The sequence below is a fragment of the Miniopterus schreibersii genome, assembly GCF_964146895.1.
Source record: "Miniopterus schreibersii genome assembly, chromosome: 8".
Taxonomy (NCBI): domain Eukaryota; kingdom Metazoa; phylum Chordata; class Mammalia; order Chiroptera; family Miniopteridae; genus Miniopterus; species Miniopterus schreibersii.
Window position 1 is genome coordinate 18,680,824 of NC_138109.1, and position 22,074 is coordinate 18,702,897.

The following is a 22,074-nucleotide window of genomic DNA, read 5'->3' on the forward strand; positions in this document are numbered from 1 at the left end:
CTATTAATAATAGCTAATTATTAAATTCTTTCTGCTAGCCATGTGCCAAGCTCTTTACATACTTTTCTCCATTTATTTCTCACAAACCCTATCAGGTAGATGACATTATTTTAATTCCCGTTTTATAGATGAGGAAACCGAAGCAAAAAGAGGTGAAATAATTTGCCCAAGGTTTCACAAGTAGTGAGTGGCAAGACCTACATCCTGTATTTGAAAATCAGTTTCAGACACAAGCAGCTGGACTCGAGTCCATGCTTTACCTGAATTATCTCATTTAATCTTCACAACACCTGCAATGTTGGGGTCTATTAGATTACCTGCGTTTTAAAGATGAAAAAACCCAAAGACAAAAGAGACGCGGCAATTCATTTAAGGCCACACAGCTAGGAAGTAATTAGGCTGGAATTTGGATCCATGTCTCACTGCAAACCCACCCTTCTCAACCCCATATTAGATTGCTCATACCCCAATGTACAAAGCAACTGCATTTATATTAAAAGTATTCAATTATTATTCTAATAATGATTAACATTTTTCCAACACCCATGAGGTACCAAGCTGATACTAACTGATTTACATAATAATAGGTAACATTCGCTGTGTATTTTTAGGACCCAGGGCTTAAGTTAATCTTCTTAGGTGTACTATTCGTTGAAAGCTCACAAAAACCTGTAGACTCAGATGCTGTTTTTACCGTTGAAGAAAGCGAGGTTCGCAACTGATTCAAAGTCATGAATTAAAACTGCAAATTGAACCTGCAAATTGAGCCGTAAATTGAACCTACAATTGTCCAACTCTCTCCTGCCCACCAGCGTGGTCACCTCCAGCCACCCACCTTCCCTTGTTTCGACTTGGATCTCGCTCGGGCTCTGTCTCTCGCTTCGCCCCTTCAACAAGCCCCGCCCCTTCAGCTTGAGTGCCCGCCCACTGGACAGTGACATTTCCCGGAGCCTGTGGAAAGGACCGGGATCGCAACAGGCCCCGCCCTCCAGCTTAGAACCTGTTCCGATTTGTTCCGGTACAGGAGAAGGGGACACATCTATTGGTTGGAGGCGTCTGAAAGGCTGTAAAAGGAAGGGGCCGCTCACCCGCTTTCGCGCGGTTTCTTCTGGGAGTTGTGGTCCCAGACGCTCCATTCCCGGGGTGGCGCCGTTCGGACTCCGCGTCCCAGCATTCCCTGCGCGAACCCTGGAGCACTTCCGCCCCGTTGTGAAGTGGGTGTCTCGGTGGGTGAGTCCGGGTATCGGAGACTTAGGCTCTGGGCTGAGACTTGGGAGGTGATGGTGTCACAGGGGGCCGGGGGAAGGGGAGAGGGGAGAAAGCAGCTTTTGCGTAAGGGTCGGGGGTTGAGGGGCGGTCAGAGGATGAAGCGTCCGGAGATGGGAAGGGTCCCCGAGGGATTGGGGCTGAGGAGGGAGAGAGAGGGCCCTGGGAGCGAGGGTGGCCTTAGTCCGTAGGCGAGGACGCGGAGAGAGGTTCTGGCGGTGGGAGGGTCGTAGAAGGGTCAGGAGACCACAGAGGGAAGGATGCAGGCAGCTGGGGCCCTGGCAAGGAGTGAAGATAAGAGGGCCTGAGCTGGAAGCCCAATCTTAAAAATAGTGGACCGGCCTCTACCTGCGCACCTAGAACAGACATCTGATTGATGCCCCCTTACATTTTCTCTAATGCTCGTGACTTCTGGAATCCAGTGGGTGGGCCTGGCTATTGTCATCGGCCCTGCGCCTCTTTCCTTGTGCCTGATGGAAGTGAGTGGCACTTTACCCAGGTGCCCTCTGATTTTTTGCAATCTTCCACGTCCAGGGATCTTCACTTCTTTCCGTTTCCTAAGTGTGTCTTGAATCTGCCCTTTCCTTTGTAGGAGTTTTGCTGAAGCCTCCACCTTTTCACCACCCAGTCCGGACAAGTACAATGTAGCTAGTGTGTGTGCACTGATGTGTTTGCATCACAAACCTGATGGTGCCTTCTGCTTTAAAAACTTTCATTGGCGCTCATCACGGATAGAATTAAGTCCAAACACCTCAGCCTGATATTCAGGATCCTTCATAAACTACTTTGCAGCCTCATCGTCATGTACACCACACTCCAGGGCTGCCAAGGTTTTCCCTGTTTCTTGGGGAGGCCCTTTGATTTCCCACCATTACATATGCTGCTCTCTCTGTTTAGAATACACTCTCTCCCCTCCCCAGTCTTTGCAAAGAGCACTATTCTTTCTTCAGGAACCAACTCAAATGTTACTTTGTTCAGTTGCCTTAGGCAGATAAAGTTCTGCCCCCCACCCCCAGCTCCTGCAAAACTCTTACTGCATTTTCCACATTTGATCATAATTGTCTGTGACTTTTTGTGTGTGTGTGTGTCTCTTTCACTAGACTGTAAGCATCTCCTGGACACGAACAGTTTCTGAGTCACCCGTTTCCCCATTGCCTAATAAATACTTGATGAATGTGTGAATAAAGACCATCCAGGGTGAGCTTTGCTATACCAGGCTAGAAAGGTGCTACTTCTGGTGGATTCCCAGGGGCATGAGTTTTACTCTTTGGCCTATTAAGGCTGTTTGCTGGAAGCTGACTCAGTGCCTATGGGAGTTTAAGGCAGGGGTGGCAAGTACATGGAATGTGTGCTGCCACTTCCCCTTCCTGTGTCTGGCAGACATAGCTAATTGGTCACAGCACATATTCATGTGGGATTCAGGGTTCTTAGCACAGTTGAATGAAGTTGGTGCTTTAAGTGAAACCTGTTTGCTTTCTTTGGTTCATGCCCTTAAATGTGAGGCCAGGGTGCTTAAGCAATAGCTTGGACCATCAGCCAAATGAGCTAAAAAGCCTTTAGGAACTCCCGGTTTTTTTCTCTTTGGAGATCACAGAACAAGTAGCTACAATAATGTAGGATAACACGTATTAGAGGTACGTGCTTAGGGAACACAGGATTGGGGAGGTGAATCTTGGAGAGCAGGGATGGGGCAGGGTATGATAGGAGCATGTCAAGGAAGTCTTAACAGATGAGGTGACATTGAGCTGATAGCTGAAGGATGAGTAGGAAGTTGCCAGGTGGCCATGAGTTGTGTTCTTACCCTCTCCCTAAGAGTGAGGTCTTTAGGACATGCCTTTGTTTTTCATCACTCGTGCCTTATTTCTAGACAGTGCAGTCAGATGGCCTGAAATCAAAATACCACTCTCTCTCCATTCTCAGTTCCCTCCCTTCTCAACCTATGTCATTCCCACGTGGAAGCAGCTGATAGCATTTTTTATGTTATCTAGATTTGTTGGGAATGACACAAGGGCTCATTTTCCCAGATAACCCAGATTGAGTGTGGTCAGAGTCTTCATTGTGTAAAAGAAGCAGCCCCAGACCTTCACTCAACAAGCATTTACTGAGAGCCTCCTGTGCTTAGTGTATCATGCTTACTGTGGGTGTGGGGGAGGGAAGGGTGTGAAAAAAAGAGAAATAAGCAATATCCCTTACCCCGCGGAGGCTGTAATCTCTCTGGGGACACATATGTACACCACCCCCTCTGATACAACCTAGAAAGTGGCAAGTGTCATAGTGATGGAAATAAAGAGGAGAAAAGAATTCCTCTGGCATGAGTAAGGTCATTTGGTCATTTCTCTTTTAAATCTATTTGCACAGAAAGGGCTTAATTATAATCTTTGCTTCAGACACAGCCCCATCATTAGTTGACCATTATTTCACTGTTTATTGAGTGCTTCCTGTGTGTGCTGAGCACTGTGCTAGGTCCCTCAGGAAGCCTATGATCTAGTGGGTGGATAATTATAAAGTATGATCTGGTTAATGATACCGAAAACATAAGGTGGCATGGAAGCTTGCAGCTGAGGACTGAATCTTAGAAATAGGTAAAGAAAGGGAAGAGACTTCCCAAAGGAGACCCCACGTGGTTCAGAGGGCAGCAGGATGCGGGGGCTGCAGGCCGTGCAGCTGAAACACCGTGACTGGTGGGAGCACGGCGAAGAAAGAAGATTTGGGCAAGGTTTGCATTTGATCCTGAGGGAAATGGGAGGTCACTGAAGGGCGTTTCACAGGGAAGGGACATGGTCAGATTTTGATCCAGTCCAGTTCTTGTGCAAAGAATGGGCCGGGGGTTAGGGTGAGGGGAGTAGAGGCAGGGACCTGAGCTAAGATGCTGATCAAGTGATAAATGTGATGATTTGCTGGACCAAGGTAATGACAGTGGGGATGTAGATGGTTAGAAGGCCAAGTGGACACAGTTTTTGACCCACTGAGTTTGAGGTGCCTGAGAGACAGTCAAACGGAAATGTCTTGCAGGTGGTTGGATTTGGGGGTCTAGAGGTCTGGAGAGAGGTCCTGGCTGCAGTTTTGGGAGTCACAGAGATGGTGAAAAATGCCAAACGAGTAGGATGACCAAGGGGGAGTACAGAGTGAGAGGGGGATTTTGCAAGGAGAGCACTTTTAGTGAAGACTAAGCTGTAAGGCCCAGGAAGAAAGGCCTTCCGGAGGGGGTGATGTTTGGATCCCAGCTTGAGGGCAGGTCAGACTTTGGACATGTGTAGAGGGGGAATGGCTGTGCTGGGACCAGGTCACGGAGGCCTCGATGCCAGGCTAGGCATTTCGCGTGTCCCAGAGGATTTAATACTGTGCTGTCTTCGTCCGGTGTGCTGGCTGCTGCTGTTGGTGTGAGATTGTGGTCCAACTCCCTGCTTATGGGACAGGGGTATCGCTAAGCACCCCCACCCCATGCAGTGGCAGTGGTGGGTGTGGGGAAGGGAGGAAGGTGAGGCTCGTGGTCCTCTTGCTCACTCTCCTTTGTCTTTCTGCCATCAGAGCCGAGGAAAGCATTTTCTCTCCAGGAGCCCCTTGAAGGACATACCATAGATGCCGGAAGACGCTGGGTGAGGACAGCCCAGCTGTAGTGAGGCATCCAGGACAGAGCATGGCTGTAGCCCTGGAATCCCGGGCCCAGGCCTCTCCGCAGCCAGAGCTTGAGGAACTCCTGATTGTGAAACTGGAGGAGGATGCCTGGAGATCAGAATCCAGACCTCAGGAGAGCAACCGTGGCACTGTCCCTGGCCCCGAGGCCTCCCGCCAGCGCTTCAGGCAGTTCCAGTACAGAGATGCGTCTGGACCCCACGAGGCCTTCAGCCAGCTCTGGGCGCTCTGCTGTCGCTGGCTGAGGCCAGAGGTCCATCTCAAAGAGCAGATCCTGGAGCTGCTGGTGCTGGAGCAGTTCCTGACTATCTTACCCAGGGAGGTCCAGGCCTGGGTGCAGGCGCGCCACCCTGAGAGCGGCGAGGAGGCAGTGGCCCTGGTGGAGGACTGGCACCGAGAGGCCCGGGCTGCAGGACGGCGGGTGAGGCAAAGAGTCTGTTCCCCAAAAGTGGGTCAGGCAAGGCAGTGGGGCTGTGACTAGGTTAATAATTGCCAAAATAATAATAATTATTGGGCAGTTGACATTTATTGAACACTCCTATGTACCAGGCATTGTTCTAAGTGCTTTCCATGTATTAACTCATTTAATCCTTTCAGCAATTTAATGAGATAGGTACTATTATCGTAGTTTTACCAGTGAGGAAACTGACGCAGAGGAAAGGTGGGTAATTGCCTCTCGTTCACAGATGGGTAGAGCCAGGATTTGAATTCAGGCAGTTTGACTCCAGCACCAGCATTCATAACCACTGATCTTTTTACTGTCTTCAGTTTTGCCTTTTCCAGAATGTCATATAGTTGGAATCATACAGTATATAGGTTTTTCAGAGTGGCTCCTTTCACTTAGAAATATGCATTTAAATTTCCTCCATGCCTTTCATGGCTTGTTAGCTCTTTTTGTTTGTTTTTAGCGCTGAATAATATTCCATTGTCTGGGTACAGCACAGTTTATCTGCTTTCCCACTGAAGGACATCTGGGATGTTTCCAAGTACTGTCAGTTATGGATAAAGCTGGTACAGACATCTGTGTGCAGGCTTCTGTGTGGGGCACAGGCTCTTTTGATGGATTCTTTATTCTTCCCGACCCCAGTCAGCCTGTTCCTGGTTTTTTCCTCCTCAGTGTCGCTTGAATGTGCTTCTTTCTGTGTCCGCTGTTCCCGTCCACGGAATCAGAATCTTTCCTTGGGCCTGGCAGTCATTGAAGAAGCTGGGCTGAGAGTGAGGATTGTTATGGGGTCTAGTCACACAGTTCCTCTGTAGACTGTAAGATCGTAACTATAACAAAGTGAGTTGTGTTTTTTAACCGTATAAGAGTGTTGATGAGCAGATGCTTTCTCCCTGTGAAGCATGCAGGACGCTGATGGATCTCCTCATTTGGAATGGCTTTGATTCTCATGGCCCATTCCTGTATAGCTTTTTAATGGTAAACATCCTTCTGTCTTGGAGATCAGCCAGAAGGTTTTTGGAGATAAGTTTAGCAAAATCAATACGTTGATGAAGATGGATATTATTATTTTGAGTCAAAAAATAAGCTTCAGAGCAATGTATATAGTTGCTACCTTTTGTGTAAAAATGGGGAAGAAATAATAATATATATTTACAGTTGCTTGTCTGTAAAGAAACTCTGAAAGGACACAGAAGAACAGTGGTTACCTGTGTGTGGGGGGGGGGGTGTGGAACAGAGATGGGGTGGGGGTATTTTTACTGAATATACCTTTATGTATATTTTCTATTTTTGAACCATGTGAGTATTGAGGATACCTACTGAAGAAATTGAAATACACTTTTTTAAGTGGGGTGTGTCTATCAGGCAGTTGAACTTGTTATATTGTTGGTGTTTTAGAGCCAGGAAATAACATCTCAGCCTCCACCTCTGAATTTGCAACCAACAGAGAGAGAGAGAGAGGGAGAAGAAATTAGTTTTATGATTGATAATGCTGAGTTGGGTAATGCCATCTAATACCATCTCTTAATTATTGCCTTTTATTTTATATATATTCTCTATATCTCTGAGTACTTTTTTGCCTGAACTTCTACACTGAAATTAAAATGGTCTCTTTGGTTTTCCTTTTGAGTCACAGTCCCTTATCTTTGTGTATCCTTCTGTTTTAAAAGTAGATGTGCCTTTCCAAAACTTTTTCATTTTAAAATTCCATCTGTAATTCTTTGTCCTTTCTTTTTCTTTTCTTTTTTAAAATATGTTTGTTTTTTTTTTCAGAGAGAGAAAGGGAGAGAGAGAGAGATAGGAACATCAATGATGGGAGAGTCATTGATCAGCTGCCTCCTGCATGCCCCCCACTGGGGATCGAGCCCGCAACATGGGCATGTTTCCAGATCAGGAATTGAACCTCGATCTCCTGGATCATGGATCGATGCTAAACTGCTGAGCCACTTTGGGTGGGCAAGTCCCTCCTTTTTCTTATATTCAGTTTTAAATTTTCTTTGTCTTCAGCAGGACTACCTAGAGTAATTACATCAGAGTTATAGTCGTATCTGTTTTTATGCTTTTCTTTGCTTTTTACATGTATGCCTGGTAACTTTTTTTGGATAACTTTAAAGTTAACTTGTTTTTGATGTTGAGAGATTATTTTTTAATGTCATAAAAATTTTACTTAATTTATCTCTTTACGATTCAAAAATGTTTTGGACAGTAGTGGCCTCATTGAGACATTTATATAGCCTCCCTGTGCTGAACAAGCCAGTAGGCATTTGTTGGTATAAATGCTGGTCTGTTTACTGCTGTCGGTCTGATGGCTTTATCATACTTTGAACCATCTTTGGGTCTTAAAAAGAGCCTGTTGACCTCTGGATCACAGTTATGCTCAAAAGAACATTTCCTGCCTTACCAAAATTGGTCTTATTGAACTGACAGTTGGGAATTTTGGCTGTCTGTGTGCAGGAACTGGAGTTGTGTGGAGAAGAGACCAGGTCCTTAAAGGCAGTGCCAGAATCTCAGAGTTTTCAGCGGCAATCAGCGGAGCACTGGCCCAAGAGACAGCCCCAGAGGCAGTGGGTAAGGAATCCATGCCCTGATCTTCCCAAGCATCTGGACACGAAGATGGCGTCCCAGGCCTTGAAAGAGAGTGGTGAGTGCCACGAATCAGGGAACATTAAGGAAGAGGGCTGAGAAGGGTGGTAAGGAAGGGTACATGGGGAGGCAAGGGACAGATAATGCCTGATGGACACACTGAGAAGTAAGCAGGTAAGGAAGCACTGCAAAAGAAGATGAAGCGCCCAGTGATGTCAGCCCGTTCCCTCCAGAGCTGAGTCACGCAGCAGGTTCAGGTGGGGACTGGGGCGAGGTGGTGATCATAGGAGTTCTGGGCTGGCATCTCACACATGGCACATCACTCAAGGTAGCTTAGGAGCTAGACACTAGGAGGGAAGGAAAAGGGGAGATTTGCACTGTCCGAGGGATAGTCTCAGTTGACCCAAGCATGGCTTTTGGAAGGGTGGGCCTGAGCAGGGGTGGTTCTCTGGATACCAGAGCTTGGGTTTCAGAGACTTTTTCTTCTCCTCAGCTGTCCTCACTCCCCGAGTCCCTACTCTCCCAAAGATGGGGAGCGTTGGAGATTGGGAGGCGACAGCTGAGTCCCAGGTAAGCTGTTGTTTTTCTCCTTTTCTTGTCATTACTTCTCCTGTGCTTTTGCCCTTTTGCTCCAGTTCTTTCTCTGTGGCCTCCCCTCAGCAAAAGGCCACAAGGTGCAGGGTGTTAGTTTCTGCCCCTGGCCCCCAGTCTGCTGGGCCTCTCCTTGGTCATGCTGCTCCTTACGATGCTAGACTCACACACAGTGTCCCTGTATTCTCATTATCTTTCCCATTATCTTTCCTGGGGCCCAGTAGAGTTCCTAGGCTGTTTTCAAGGGTCAGTGACATTTGGGGTCCTTCTTTTGTTCATTGCACAGGAAGCCCTGGGTCCCGGCAAACGTCCCGAGAAGGAGTTTCGCAAGGTGCCCCCAGGAGACAAGTGTGGGAACGGCGTGTCCCAAGGTAAGGAACTGGTACCCTCTGAAGATGATGTTGGGTTTCTGTACACTCAGTTCCCAAAGAGCATTTCATCACTCCCTAAGGCTTGTGCCTCTGTGAAGTCGAAGGAATTTCAGACACACGAAGAAGACAAGCTTTTTGTAGCCAACATGTGGTGACAGGGATGGAGTGTGGGGAGTGGAGTCAGCCCAGGTAAAGGCTGGCAGGTTGGCTTCCAAGAGCCTGCCCTCTCAGGGCTCATTCCCTTCATTTCCTCAGTACATTCACCATGGTGCAGGGGCTAGACCCTCCCTGCTGCCGCAGAAATCCAAGGTTTTCACATCAAACAGGATGTATTCCTCAGGGGCGGACTGAGTGAACTAAGCCCGTGAGACTAAAGCCCGTGAGACTAAACCTCAGGGCTCAAAAGGCTTGAAGCCCATATGACCAGCACAGACTCCTTTCTCTGTAGGCACATCTACACAGGAAGCCAAATAATAATGAACCACTTCCCATTGGAGCTTGGGAGTTAGACATGTGAATGGGTAAAGTAGAAGAGACAGTGATAGGTCTGACTCATTCATTCCAGTAAGGTAAGGCTCTAGAAGCTTACTGGCCCCTCGCTTGATGGCGTGACCCCCCCCCCGTTTTATATGTGATACCTGGTAAAAATAGCGTTCAGAGGAACAAACTTTGGGAAATGCTGAACTAGATCATCGTTAGGCCTCTTTAGCTCTAAACTCTTCTTCTAGTTTTCTTCAAATTTTATTTAATTAAAGGCTTTCTATTTGTTAAGGTTGGGAGCTACTGGACAGCAGTCCTTTAAATGTAACTGTTATAAAAAAATAAGGAAATTTGTTTTCTCACATTATTTCACAAGTCCAGAGGAGAGCATGCTCCAACCACAGTACAAATTGGCTCAGCAATGTCATGGGTTCTTCCTTTCTCTGCTCTGCCATCTTCAGTCTCAGCTTTATATTAAAGCTATTATGTGTCAGAGTCAAGAGATAGATGCTAATGGCAGTTGCAGCCACAAGTTTTCCTAGTAAGAGAGATTCACACCACATACAGAGAGAGAGAGATCTGTCCTCCAACCACTGAATTAATTCTTATTGGGCCAATTTAAATCACATGCCCATCTGTGGACCAGTGACAGTGACTTTTTTGTATGATGTATTTCATTACAACAGAAAAGCAAATGAACAAAGCAAACAGGTCAATGAACATTTCTGATAAAGTGATCCTGTTACCCCTGGTTACCTCCCTCTAAACCCCCCAACCATTTGATGGGATTAGCGTGGGAATTTCTCGTTAGCCTCTCCTAGGGAAACATGTTTCAGGGACATTTGGACACAACTCTGCTCAACAAAACATTCTATCATTTCTTCTTTTTATATAGGAGTTCTAGTTTCAAAACCAAATATCATCTCCCATCGAGAGCAAGGACCAGAATTTTGGGGTCCTAGTCTTATAAATTCTGGAAAAAGGAACACTACAGATTACAGCCTCGGTAACGAGCAAATAAAACCAGCCCCAGCACTGGCCTGGAGGGACTCAAAGGCCTGGGAGGAACAATACCAATGGGATACAGAGGACATGAAGGTGTCAGGTGTGCATTGGGGCTATGAGGAGACGAAGACTTTCCTGGCAATTTTGAGTGAGTCTCCTTTCTCTGAAAAGCTCCGGACTTGTCACCAGAACCGCCAGGTGTACCGGGCCATTACAGAGCGGCTGAGGGCACGGGGCTTCCTGCGGACATTGGAGCAGTGTCGCTACAGGGTCAAAAACCTCCTTCGGAATTACCGGAAAGCCAAGAGCAGCCACCCACCGGGTACCTGTCCCTTCTATGAGGAGCTGGAGGCCCTGGTGAGGGCTCGAACGGCCATCAGAGCCACAGACAGCCCAGGAGAGGCTGTGGTACTCCCCAGGCTGGGGGATAGTGATGGAGAGATGGAAGAGCAAGAGGAAGGGAGCTGGGAGCCAGAGGAGACAGTAGAAGACTGTAATGGTGATGACCTGGCCTCTGGCCAGTCCATTCAGGGGCCCAGGATTCCAGGGGGTCCAGCTCTATTCCAGAGTCGTATTGGTAAGAACATAGGCATTTAATTGGATCCAGACTCCAACCCTCCTATTATCCAAACTCTGCTCCCTAAGTTCAGTCTACTAAGTTCTAGTAGATTGGTGCTACTAGAGTAAGGCACTAAGTTCCTTCACTCATCCTCAGACTCCTACTGTCTTCTCCTATGACCAATTCTCAGTGTACAAGTTTTCTTAGCTATAGAAACAGCCACTTTTAAAATCCTAAGGGACCTTAAAGAGCTAATTCAGTATTTCCCAAAGTGTATATAAGGATGATCATAGGTGTTGCATGAGTACACTTTTAATTTTAATATGTATGAACACATTAACCATGATTTCATAGGTAGTAAATTTAGGTAAAGAGAGATTTTGAGTGAAATATTTAACAGAGCAGAAATCAGGACAGTATATAGTTGAATAATTGGTGTTTGGGAAACACCCAAATGATTGTAAAAGTGGGAACACTGAAACCTAAGAGATTAAGTGTCTTATCTCAGGATCAAAGGGAGGCAGGGGCAGAGTCGGGGTAGAGCCCAGGGCTCCAGCCTCCACCGTGCTGCTTTCCTGGCTGCATCATGTACCTGCAGAGGAACTGAGAAGAGAACGCTCCCTTCCACTAAAGAGGAAAGAGCATCCTCAGCTGGACTGTAATGCAAGATTATTTGACTCTACTCATGTCTTTAAGTATTCTTAGTTCCCGTATTTGTTAAAAGGAAAATTCATGAAAGGATATATATTGAATGGATATAGAGAGAGTCTCTTGTATCCCAATTATAGGCCTTAGTTGAACCAGTCAGCTGAAGCCAGGGGAGTGGGGTCACCTGGTATAATAGGGCCACCAAAGTCTTCCGCTTTAGGCAAGACTCTTAAGTGTTAATAGAAGGGATTGGGGGTGGGAAGCTCTGGCACAGTCCTGAGAGGCAATGGTATATTCTTTGTTGGTGCCCCAGGTGCCTGGACAATTTCTGAGGTGCCTGTGTTGTAGGCATTTAGCAGGGCAGGTGACCTCAATCCCTGATGACCTAGGCAAGTCCCAGTAAATCTCACAATTCTGACCTCTTCACTCCTGACAGCAGGTGTGCACTGGGGCTACGAGGAGACCAAGGCCTTCCTGACCATTCTCAGTGAGTCCCCATTCTCTGAAAAGCTTCGTACCTGTCACCAGAACAGCCAGGTGTACCGGGCCATTGCAGAGCGGCTGTGTGCACAGGGCTTCTTGCGGACACTAGAGCAGTGTCGCTACAGATTCAAAAACCTCCTTCGAAGCTACCGGAAAGCCAAGAGCAGCCACCCACCAGGGACGTGTCCCTTCTATGAGGAGCTGGATTCACTGGTGAGGGCGCGGACTGCGGTCAGAGCCATAGGGACCATCAGAGACGTAGCCGGTCTCCCTATGTCTGGGCAGAGCAGTACAGAGGCTGATGACCAGGAGGCCTGGGATGAGATGGCAGATGAAGATGTCATCAAACCTCCAACCCCATGTCCTAAAACCCCAGACACTGGTAAGCATGGAGTAATTAGATGTGCACAAAATCTGCAAGCATGCAGATAGATTGAGGGAGCCAGGTTCGTTATCTTGTCTCTGGACTAAAACAGAGAATGGAATTGAATAGGAGAAGGATTTGTGCTTTGCTCAGATTATGTCTAGCTCAGCATAATCCTGTAAATGATAGAAGCAGTCAGGTCTAGATTTTACTGGATTCATTGGGGCAGTTATATAGAGAGTTTATTTAATCTCATATGACAGGATGTACTGATTGTACTAGAAGAAGATGTTCATTATAAAATAGTGGGATAAGGGAGTTGGCCAGGGAGGAGGGCTGGCTGGTTGGTTGGGGCTCATGGCTCCCTTGGTAGGGTCACCAGGTCCCAGACTCCGTTCCTCAGCTTTGCAGGTCAGAAATGAATGTATGCACCAAAACTTGATCAATTTCATGGTAGTCACATTGGTAAGATGTGACATAAAATATAAGATACAAATTCATGTTAGCCAAGTTCAAAAGACACAGGACACATATGTATAAATAAATAAACACTAACTAATGAATGAAAAAACCCTACATCTCTGTCCATTCTTTCAGGTTTTGAGATGAGGCATGAGGATGAAGACCAGAGTTCAGAGCAGGATATTTTTGAGGATCTGCCTGGAGCATTAACAAAATGTACTACAGAAGTTGTTTGCCACCCTCACGATTGGGGGGATGACAGTGAAAATGAAAATGAAAGTGATGAGCAGTCAGGAAATCCACCACAGGAACAGTGGGAAGAATGTTCTTTTGAAGGGGACTTAGAAAAACTTATTGACCATCAAGGCCTGTATCTTGCAGAGAAACCCTACAAGTGTGACACGTGTGTGAAAAGCTTCAGTCAAACCTCCCACTTCAGCACCCATCAGCAGACACATACAGGTGAGAAGCCCTACAAATGCCTCAGATATGGGAAAAGCTTTAGTGACCGCTCCAACCTCAATACCCACCAGAGAATTCACACTGGAGAGAAGCCCTACAAATGCCTTGAATGTGGTAAAAGCTTTAGTGACCACTCCAGTCTTGTCACCCACCAGAGAATCCACACAGGAGTAAAGCCCTATAAATGTGGGGAATGTTGGAAAAGCTTCAACCAGAGCTCAAACCTTCTGAAACATCAGAGAATCCATTTGGGAGGAAATTCTGACCACTCTAGTGAGCCCAGGGAAAACTTTGGCCAAAGCCCATCCTTTAGTGCTCACTGGAGGAGCCTGACAGAGGAAACATCTCCAGAACATCCTCAAAGTGCCAGTAAGAACTTGAATTCTCCTGGACCGCACAGCACCAACTCAGGGGAGAAACTTTATCAATGTTCTGAGTGTGGAAGAACCTTCTCCAAGAGCTCGGCCCTCATTAGTCACCAAAGAATCCATACGGGAGAGAAACCATATGAATGTGCTGAATGTGGGAAAAGCTTCAGTAAGAGCTCCACATTGGCTAACCACCAGCGAACCCACACTGGAGAGAAGCCGTATAAGTGCATGGACTGTGGGAAGTGCTTCAGTGAACGCTCTAAGCTCATCACACACCAGAGGGTACACACAGGAGAGAAGCCCTACAAATGCCTTGAGTGTGGAAAATTCTTCCGTGACCGTTCTAATCTCATTACTCACCAGAGGATTCACACGGGAGAGAAGCCTTATAAGTGCAGAGAGTGTGGGAAGTGCTTCAACCAGAGCTCCAGTCTTATTATTCACCAGAGAATCCACACTGGGGAAAAACCCTATAAGTGCTTGGAGTGCGGCAAAGACTTCAACAATAGCTCCCACTTCAGTGCCCACCGGAGAACCCATGCAGGAGGGAAAGCATCGTAGGAGACAACGCATTGTAGGAGACAACTCCCTCCACAACAAAAGAGATACATGTGTATTTACATCTCCCAAGATTATAAGATGTATGGTAGAAACAGTCCCCATTTTTAAGCTTGGTGTATACCCAGGGAAATTATCTTGATATAATCCAGGTAATTTGGAAGTGAATTACAAATGCTAAGGATCCAGATTTGAAGGCACTTTTCTTAAGTGTGATTTGTTTTTCTCCTGTAAAACAATCTCCACTCAGTCCTCAGGCTGTCCTTACATTTGCTGTTGTTTAAGGGCTTTATCAGCATTTGAGCCATACTGGTAGCTTAGGGCATTAGAGGCAAATCAGTCGTCTTGGGCAGTGATTCCAAACCTCGCTGTGCCTTCACACCATCCATGTGTACAACCCCCCTCCCCGCCCCCCCATCAGCACACATCAGATTCTCCTGCATGGCAGTTTTTAGTTAGGACCTATCCTCAGAGGAGAACTTTGAGACCCGGTGAGAGAGGGGCCTAATTGAGAATCTGGCCTAGGGCAGGCCACTGTGAGCTTAGCAAAAAGTAGGAAAAATAGTTACACATTACTCGTATTACTAAGTCATTGTTAATAATAGCAAAAATAGCCAGTATTTATTGTTTCCTCTTCGGCAGGCTCTGTGCTAAGTGCTTTATACACATGATCTCATTTAATCCTCACAACCACCCCAGGAAGTAGGTACTAATATTCTCCTCATTTCCCAGAAAAGAAAAACAAGACTTGGGAAAATGAAGTAACTTGCTTGGGTCACACATCTGAAAATGGCTGAGGCAGGATTCAACCAGACCTGCCTGCCCAGAGCCTGAGGTGTTCTCACCACCATAGTAAATCCCCTCTCATGTTAGGGCAGGTAACTCAGACCAGGATCTCAAAGCACTGTGTAGACTACACGTCCTGTTAAAATTCCCAGTGAATTTTCCCAAAGATGAAAGGTCTTGGGATATTGAGAACTGGCATTATGCTTCGAACAAGGATGAGTGAATTTCCATCTTTACAATAGCATAGGTGAAAGAAACATGTGAGTTGAGGTTGGGGAACACATGTAGCCAAAGTGTATTTCTTCCAATGAGACACTGCTTTGGCTAGGGAAAGGGGAGTTAAGAATTTCCCTTTTCTTGGAGAGCCAGTCCTGCTTCTTGTTACCTTTGGGTAAATTGTTAGTTTAAACGTTACAGAAACCTGGGCTTCCTCACCAGTGTTCGCTCATCCCTCTGTTGTTGCCTCCCTGGCCCCTTTCCTCTTGGCACGGTAGCAGCTTTGTTCCTGTTCCCCAGGTCAAGACTGAGGCGGAAAGGAGGTGGCAGGAGTGGGTGAATGTGCCGTACGCTACTGAGAGGGCTTTGAATATGGTCCTAGCTGAGCCATCTTGTCCCAAGCCCACCCCATACTTTCTAAATGTTGGCCGTCAAGACCAGGCTGCCCTGCGTCTTCATGCTCCAGACTCTGTCGTAGCCCTGCTTCTCCACTGCTCCATCCACTACGTTCAGTTTGTGTCTTTACCACTGTGTGGATGCTGATGACTCCCAGATCTGGCTCCTGCTTGGGGCTCCCCTCTTAGGAGCTCAGTCATCTGCTGACCAGCCCTACTTGGGTGACTCCTGGGCCCCTCTAGCTGCCATGTCCACCTGCTGCCATCTTCGGCCACCTGCTCAGCACGTGCGTGTACACACACACGTGGGGACTCACAAACATTCCCTCACACAGCCCCAGTGAGCGTTGCACACTCAGACTCACCATAGACTCTGTCCCTCACACGTACTTCTCCCTTCTAAGGGCATTTGCCACTTGGGCTGCGGTTATCCAGCTGCCTGGGAAGGCTTTTTCTGCATGGACCCAGTACCTACTGTTAGGATTAGTCCCGTGAAACATCCTCTTGCCTCAGTTTTGATTCCACCCTCCCTTTGGTTGTCCTTTAGCCCAACCTCTTCTTAGTAGCAAACCCCAATCTTAGTTAAGCCCCTGCCACAGCCCACTATGGGGGTTAGTGCTGTGTTTAGTGGGAAGTCGGGGAAGGCTTTGTAGGAGGGGTGAGGTTAGGGTTAGAGTGACAGACATTTTAGTCGGTGACACAGCTCCTAGCTGCTTTCACACCCCCAACATCAGTATCGCCACCAGCATACCTCTTGCTCCATTTCCCACTCGCTCTGATTTTAGGCAAATCTGGAATTACCTCCGAGTGCACCTTCTAGGGGGAGAGAGGCGCGGTCCTCCTCACCTCGCCGTTCCTCCGCCACCCACGCTGCGGCTGGGTGATGGCCTTACGTTTCCTTCCTGCGCGTCGCGCACCTGGTCCGCCAGGAACCCTAGAAGGAGCCTGCGCCCCGGGGCCCGGCCTGTGCTGCGCCGAGGAAGCAGCGAGCTCCAGAACTGGTCGGCTCTGCCAGTTCTCAAGGCGGAGCTGCTGCCGAGAGCCACCTGGTTAGGGCACGAGCATGAGGACAGTCAAGGGCAGGCGCCAACGGGAGACTTTGCCTGAGCTCTGTGCGAGTAGGATAGGGGTCCACAGAGACGTCGGTTTCCCATCAGGGCACAGTCAGCGGTTCCCTGCAGGTGAGGGTGACTCTGATCATGCCCGCCGCTGCGAAATACTCCTGGAGTCATGCTTGGTTTTGACGTTTCCACCGTCGGGAAGTACCCGGGAGGGTGGGCCCCGGGAGTAAGGAAATAAGGAAATAAGTCTGCCCCCGGCCGCGGTTCCCCTGGTCTCAGGAGGAGAGGCGCCACGTCAAGGGCTGACAGCCGTTGTCACAGAACTCTCCTGAGAGCCACGGGCTCAGGGAGCCCTACGTGGTGCCAGGTGACATGTGACGCAGGGGAAAGGCTTCTCCCTCCTTCCACATAGGACACGGCTCAGCTTCAGTGTTTTGGGGGATTCGTAGACCAGAGTAGCGTCTGCCTATTTAGAGGCAGCGGAGACCAGCCGGGGAGGTCAGGGTGCTGCCCTGGAGCGTCTGTGAAACGCTTCCTGCAACTTCACCCGGTGGGGTCAGCGCAGGAGACACCCCTACAGGCTGTGCCTGGTAAGGAAAGGGCTTGTTCGCGGCCACATAGGAGGTCCCCAAACCAACTCCACTCCTGAGGTTTCCCAGAAACTGGCGGAGGTGAGGCCGGCCAGGCTGAAGGTCACACTAAATCCATCTGGCATGTCCTGGGGGAAAGAGAAAACGGAAGCTTGGCATTTATGACTGAGTTTGGCGCTGACCGTGGAATTAGAACGGGTTAAGTTTTGGCCACCAAGGGCTCAGAGATTCAAGGCCCAAATCTAAACCCGCATCAGCACTCGGCCTGCAGCCTGCGCACCCATCCCCGGCCTCGGCTGGAGTGGCCTTGTTTCCATGTCCTTGCCCCATATTTTCCTGTGATACTATGTATGTATCTTAAAGCTCTTCAAGCTCTGTTTTGGGATGAAGTGACCTGGTAATTCAATTATGCTGATTACACTGAAAAAAAGGGAAAAGAAAAATTAAAAAAAAAGGACCTCGTTTTCTCTGGTATCTTTCTGGTCACACCAAAAGCACGGAAGGGAAGAGGGCAGGTCCGTGCGACGCGGTGAGGCCGCCAGGGAGGCTGGGCCCCAGGTGCTGAATTGCCATCTGCCCCTCCCTGTTCTCCATGGTTCTTCACATGTGGCTGGATGCACGTGACCCACGAGCCACTGCTCCTTGGCCGTAACAGGTGGCTCTGGTCTGCTGGCCGCCTCCACACATCTACATTGATATGTCCCCGAGGGTCTCTGTGCTGGGAAACCTGAGGTATCTGAGACCTACATAGTGCAAGATAATTATGGGTAAAGGAAAGGAGGGTGTTCCCAGAGGGCAGAATCCTTCCTGATGCCTCATTTGCCTCCCAGTTCAGGACCAGAGCCGATACGCTTCATACTTGAGAAAGTTGGGGAGACATGGAGGTCTTTATGGGGACTCTCTCCCCTCCTTTCTCCACCCATTCCCTTCAGGTAACACCCAGAAGACTTCGTAGCTCAAGGTAAGCTTTCTAATAAACTGTGACTCTTTATCTTTGTTCAGTGGGGTATAGGTAACTCTCTGCCTTTTAGGTTTTGTTACCCTTGAATTCTGATTGTGAATTGGGGCGGGGGAGAGAGAGGAGAGGGGGAGGGAGATGGAGAAAGATGGAGAGAGAGAGATACCAGAGTTTGACATAATTTTGATCAGAATCCACTGGAAACTTTCTTCCTATAGGAGTTGGAATTGCAAGTGTGGGTGTATTACTACAGTAGTGGTTGGAATGCACCGATGTCTGCACATCCTGGGACAAAGATGACACCTGGGAGGAAACGAGTCGTGGTCTCCCTGAAGGAGAAGCTACGGGGCTTTGTTTCCATGTGACTTGTTTGTAGCAATTGCTCCAACAGTGACCAGCTCCACAGGGTCTGCCTTCCTGGAAGACAGGCTAGAGGCCATGGACTCCTCCTCGCCAGCTCTTTCTGTCAGCCATGGTTCAAACAGGCCCAGCAGGGCCCAGAGGTCACTTACCAATGTTGAGGTTGACGAAGGCTGACCAGCCAACCCAGGCAGGAACAAGGAGTCTTATTAATCCAGACAGCCAGTGAGCTGGCCGAGACCAGTACAACTGAGAATGTAATAACCCACCTGAGGGACACGCCCTGTGGCCTGGGGCTGGCTCTCTCTTAGCCCCCATGTCAACAGGCCCCTGGGTGCTCATGCTGCCAGTTCTGGGCTGGACCAGGAATCTGCAGTGGGAATCACCAGCTGAGCTCTGGACATCCTTGGGGTTGAGGTCTGAAGAGGAGATGCGAGACATGATAGTTACAGGGCTCAAAGCTTGAGGGAGGAGCCAGGTCAGGGGCAAAGGAAGGCTTGAGAGAGAAGGGGGGCAAGTCGGAAAGGATGGTGGGTGAACGGAAGGGCAGAGAAACAGCAGGGACAGGTAGGGGAGGGGGCAACCAAGATCGGGGGACAGGAAGGGTAAGGGGTAGAAACGGGTCAGGTGTCCTCGGTGTGCAGTGGGGTGGGTGGGGCGGGCAGAGCTGAAGAGGGGGCAGCAGGAATTGGAGCAGGCGGAGGGGAAGCTCATGAAGGAGGGAAGCAGGCAGCTTCTTCATGGTTCCCAGGTCAGAATGGAGGGCTGGGCTGCCTGGGTTAGCATTTTATATCCTTCCCCTGTTCCCTCCCCTCCTGCTCAGACTCCATAATAACCAAGGTTTTGGCAGCCTCGCTTGTGGGAAGGACCCCGCCCCTGCAGTCCTCTCCGCCAGGGTGCTCACCTGCTCATGGCCCATTCCCCTTGGCAGGCAGGCAGGGCTCCCTGCTCCCTCCTTGCCGCTGTCTCCACACCATCACCCCTTTTCAAACTCCCTTGTTCATGTGACCAGTAATTGCGAGCTAATAGCCATAATGCTCACCTGCACTAAGCACCCGAGGACCAGGCACCCTGGTGAGGACCACAGATGCTGTAATATCAGCCTCACAGTATCTCTAGGAGGTACCGTTGTGATCATCCCCATTTGGGGGCCACAGAGGCTTAGGTTCATAACTTGACTCAGGTCACACAGCTACGTACGTGGCAAAGCCCAGATTCCAACTCGGTGTTGGCTCCAGGGCCTGAGGTCATTTGGAAGCCAGCTCCTTTGGTGCTACTTACCTGTATCACCTCTTGAAGATGCTCCTGAGTTCACTGAAGACTTCCTCCCCTGGCTGGTGTCTTCCTTTGCACCCCAATTCTTCTCAACACCCTGGGTGACTAAGCCATCTACAACGGGGCCATACAGCCTTTGACCTCATGGGTGTCCCTGCCACTCCATCTCAGCCAAATTTGTCTTTGAATAGCCCCCACCCTTCATATCATCAGTTCGACTGATCCAGACACTAATCTCTCCTGAGCTCCAGATTTGCGTAACTAAGTGCTTGGCATCTCCTCCGGGACTCAGCAGGTCCATATCGATTTTCCCTGCGAGCTGGCTCCCCAGGCCTCCACCCCTTCCTTTCTCATTTTAGGCAAGAGTATCATCATCCATCGGTTGCTCCTGCATTTAGAGTCACCCTTGAATCTCCCCTCTCCTTTGCCTCTACGTCCAGCCACCAATGCACGAAAGAAGCCTCCAAAAGATGTCCCGAATCTACCCATTCCTATCCATTCCCATCGCTCTGTCTTTGTCCCGGCTGGCATCCCTCCCGCCTGGTTGACTGGTTAGCAGCTGCTTCCTAACTGTTAGTTTTATCAAGTGTCCTCTGTCCTGTTCAATGGCTTTGGGCCTGAGTTTGGACTTGTCTGACACCAGGATGGTGACCCCTGTTTCCTTGTTTGCATGCACCCGCTGCTCCTTTGCCCAGTTTGTTGTTGATTCTTCCTTTTGGAAAACTAACAATAACAACTGTAGCTACTAAGTTTCTTTACTTTAGCTCCAAGACATCCATCTGCTAATGGTCTGTGCACTTGGCTGGGGGAGCCCCAGCATTGCCCGTATCTGGCCCCAGAGGTGGGTCTGAGAGCTCCTCCCTCGCCTCCCTCCCCTGCCGATGGCCCAGTTTTCTGGTCTGTGTGTTTTGCAGAAGATGGGCTTGTTCCCTTGTTTTTAGCTGAGTACCTCTTGTTACAGCACTGAGTTGAGCTTTACTTTATGACCTGATCTGAAAATCTTAATAGGTGAATTAAACCAAATTACATGAAATGATAAAATGGCTATGTCTGTTTCTAGATGTCAAAATACTGTTCTACTTTTTGTTTCTATGAGTTTGACTACTTTAAATACCTCATATAAGTGGAATCATACAGTATTTGTCTTGTTCTGAATGTTTTATTTCGCTTAATGGCCTCAAAGTTCATCCACATTGCAGCCTGTGTCAGAATTTTCTTCCTTTTTAAGGCTGAGTAATATTCCATTTGTCTATCCCACGTGCAGATTATCCACCTGTCAACCGACAGTGGGCCGCTTCCACCTCCGGCCAGTGTGACTAATGTTGCTATGGACACAGGTGGGCAAATTTCTTTGTGACCCTGCTTTCAGTTCTTTTGGATATATACTCAAAAGTGGAATAGTTGGATCACATATATAGTACTATTATTTTTTATTTTTTGAGGAACTTCCATACTGTTTTCCAGAGTGGCCGTGCCATTTTACATTCTCACCGATACAGGATCCCAATTTCTCTGCATTCCCACCAACACTTGTTTTTTTATAGTAACTATTTGATATTTCATTGGTTTTGACTTGCATTTCCCTAATGATTAGTGATGTTGAGCATCTTTTCAAGTGCTTATTGGCCACTTGTATATTTGAAGAAATGTCTCGAGTCCTTTGCCTATTTTTAAAAATAGGGTTATTTTGTTGTTGTTGTTGAGTTGTAGAAGTTCCTAGATATCCTGGATATTAATCCCTTGTCAGATATGATTTGCAAATATTTCCTCCCATTCCAGAGGCTGCCTTTTCATTGTTGTGTCCTTTGATGCACAGAAGTTTTAAATTTTAATGATGTCCAATTTATGTACTTTTTTTTTTTGCTTGTACTTTTGGTGTCATAGCCAAGAAATCTAATGTCACGAAGCTTTCCCGCAGTTTTATTGTAAGAGTTGATTATTTTAGGGCTAATGTTTAGATATTTGGTCCGTTTTGAGTTAATTTTCGTGTATGGTGTATCCAGTATCATTTTTGCTAGAGGTTCCCAACACATCACAGAGGCAACGCAAAGCAGTTTAAGGACGAGATTTCCACAGCTGACTTTTATCCCAAGTTTGTCTCTCCTCCCCTCCCGCAACACACACTTGGCCCTAGCCACAAAAAAAGACATAAACA

At 48.1% G+C, this 22,074-nt stretch overlaps 1 protein-coding gene across 2 annotated transcripts; it reads left to right on the forward strand.

Moving 5' to 3' along the window:
- Positions 1–1,183: 1,183 nt before the first annotated feature.
- ZSCAN20 (zinc finger and SCAN domain containing 20) lies at positions 1,184–14,466 on the forward strand. Of its 2 annotated transcripts, none has more exons than XM_081144003.1 (8): positions 1,184–1,230; positions 4,795–5,320; positions 7,796–7,982; positions 8,418–8,494; positions 8,802–8,886; positions 10,262–10,948; positions 12,015–12,443; positions 13,023–14,466. In XM_081144003.1, exons 2-8 carry the CDS (start codon positions 4,904–4,906, stop codon positions 14,279–14,281), a joined length of 3,141 nt encoding a protein of 1,046 aa, XP_081000129.1. In that variant the 5' UTR covers positions 1,184–1,230; positions 4,795–4,903; the 3' UTR covers positions 14,282–14,466. The 2 variants fall into 2 exon arrangements, with proteins under 2 accessions (XP_081000129.1, XP_081000130.1); XM_081144004.1 differs by having other exon boundaries at positions 1,191–1,230; positions 12,018–12,443.
- The last annotated feature ends 7,608 nt before the right edge of the window (positions 14,467–22,074 follow it).

Coding starts and splice junctions, on each gene's coding strand:
- ZSCAN20 (XM_081144003.1), top strand. CDS start 4,904: ATGGCTGTAGCCCTGGAATCCCGGGCCCAGGCCTCTCCGCAGCCAGAG. Junction 7,983..8,417: donor CCAGGCCTTGAAAGAGAGTG/GTGAGTGCCACG, acceptor TCTTCTCCTCAG/CTGTCCTCACTCCCCGAGTC. Junction 8,887..10,261: donor TGGGAACGGCGTGTCCCAAG/GTAAGGAACTGG, acceptor CTTTTTATATAG/GAGTTCTAGTTTCAAAACCA.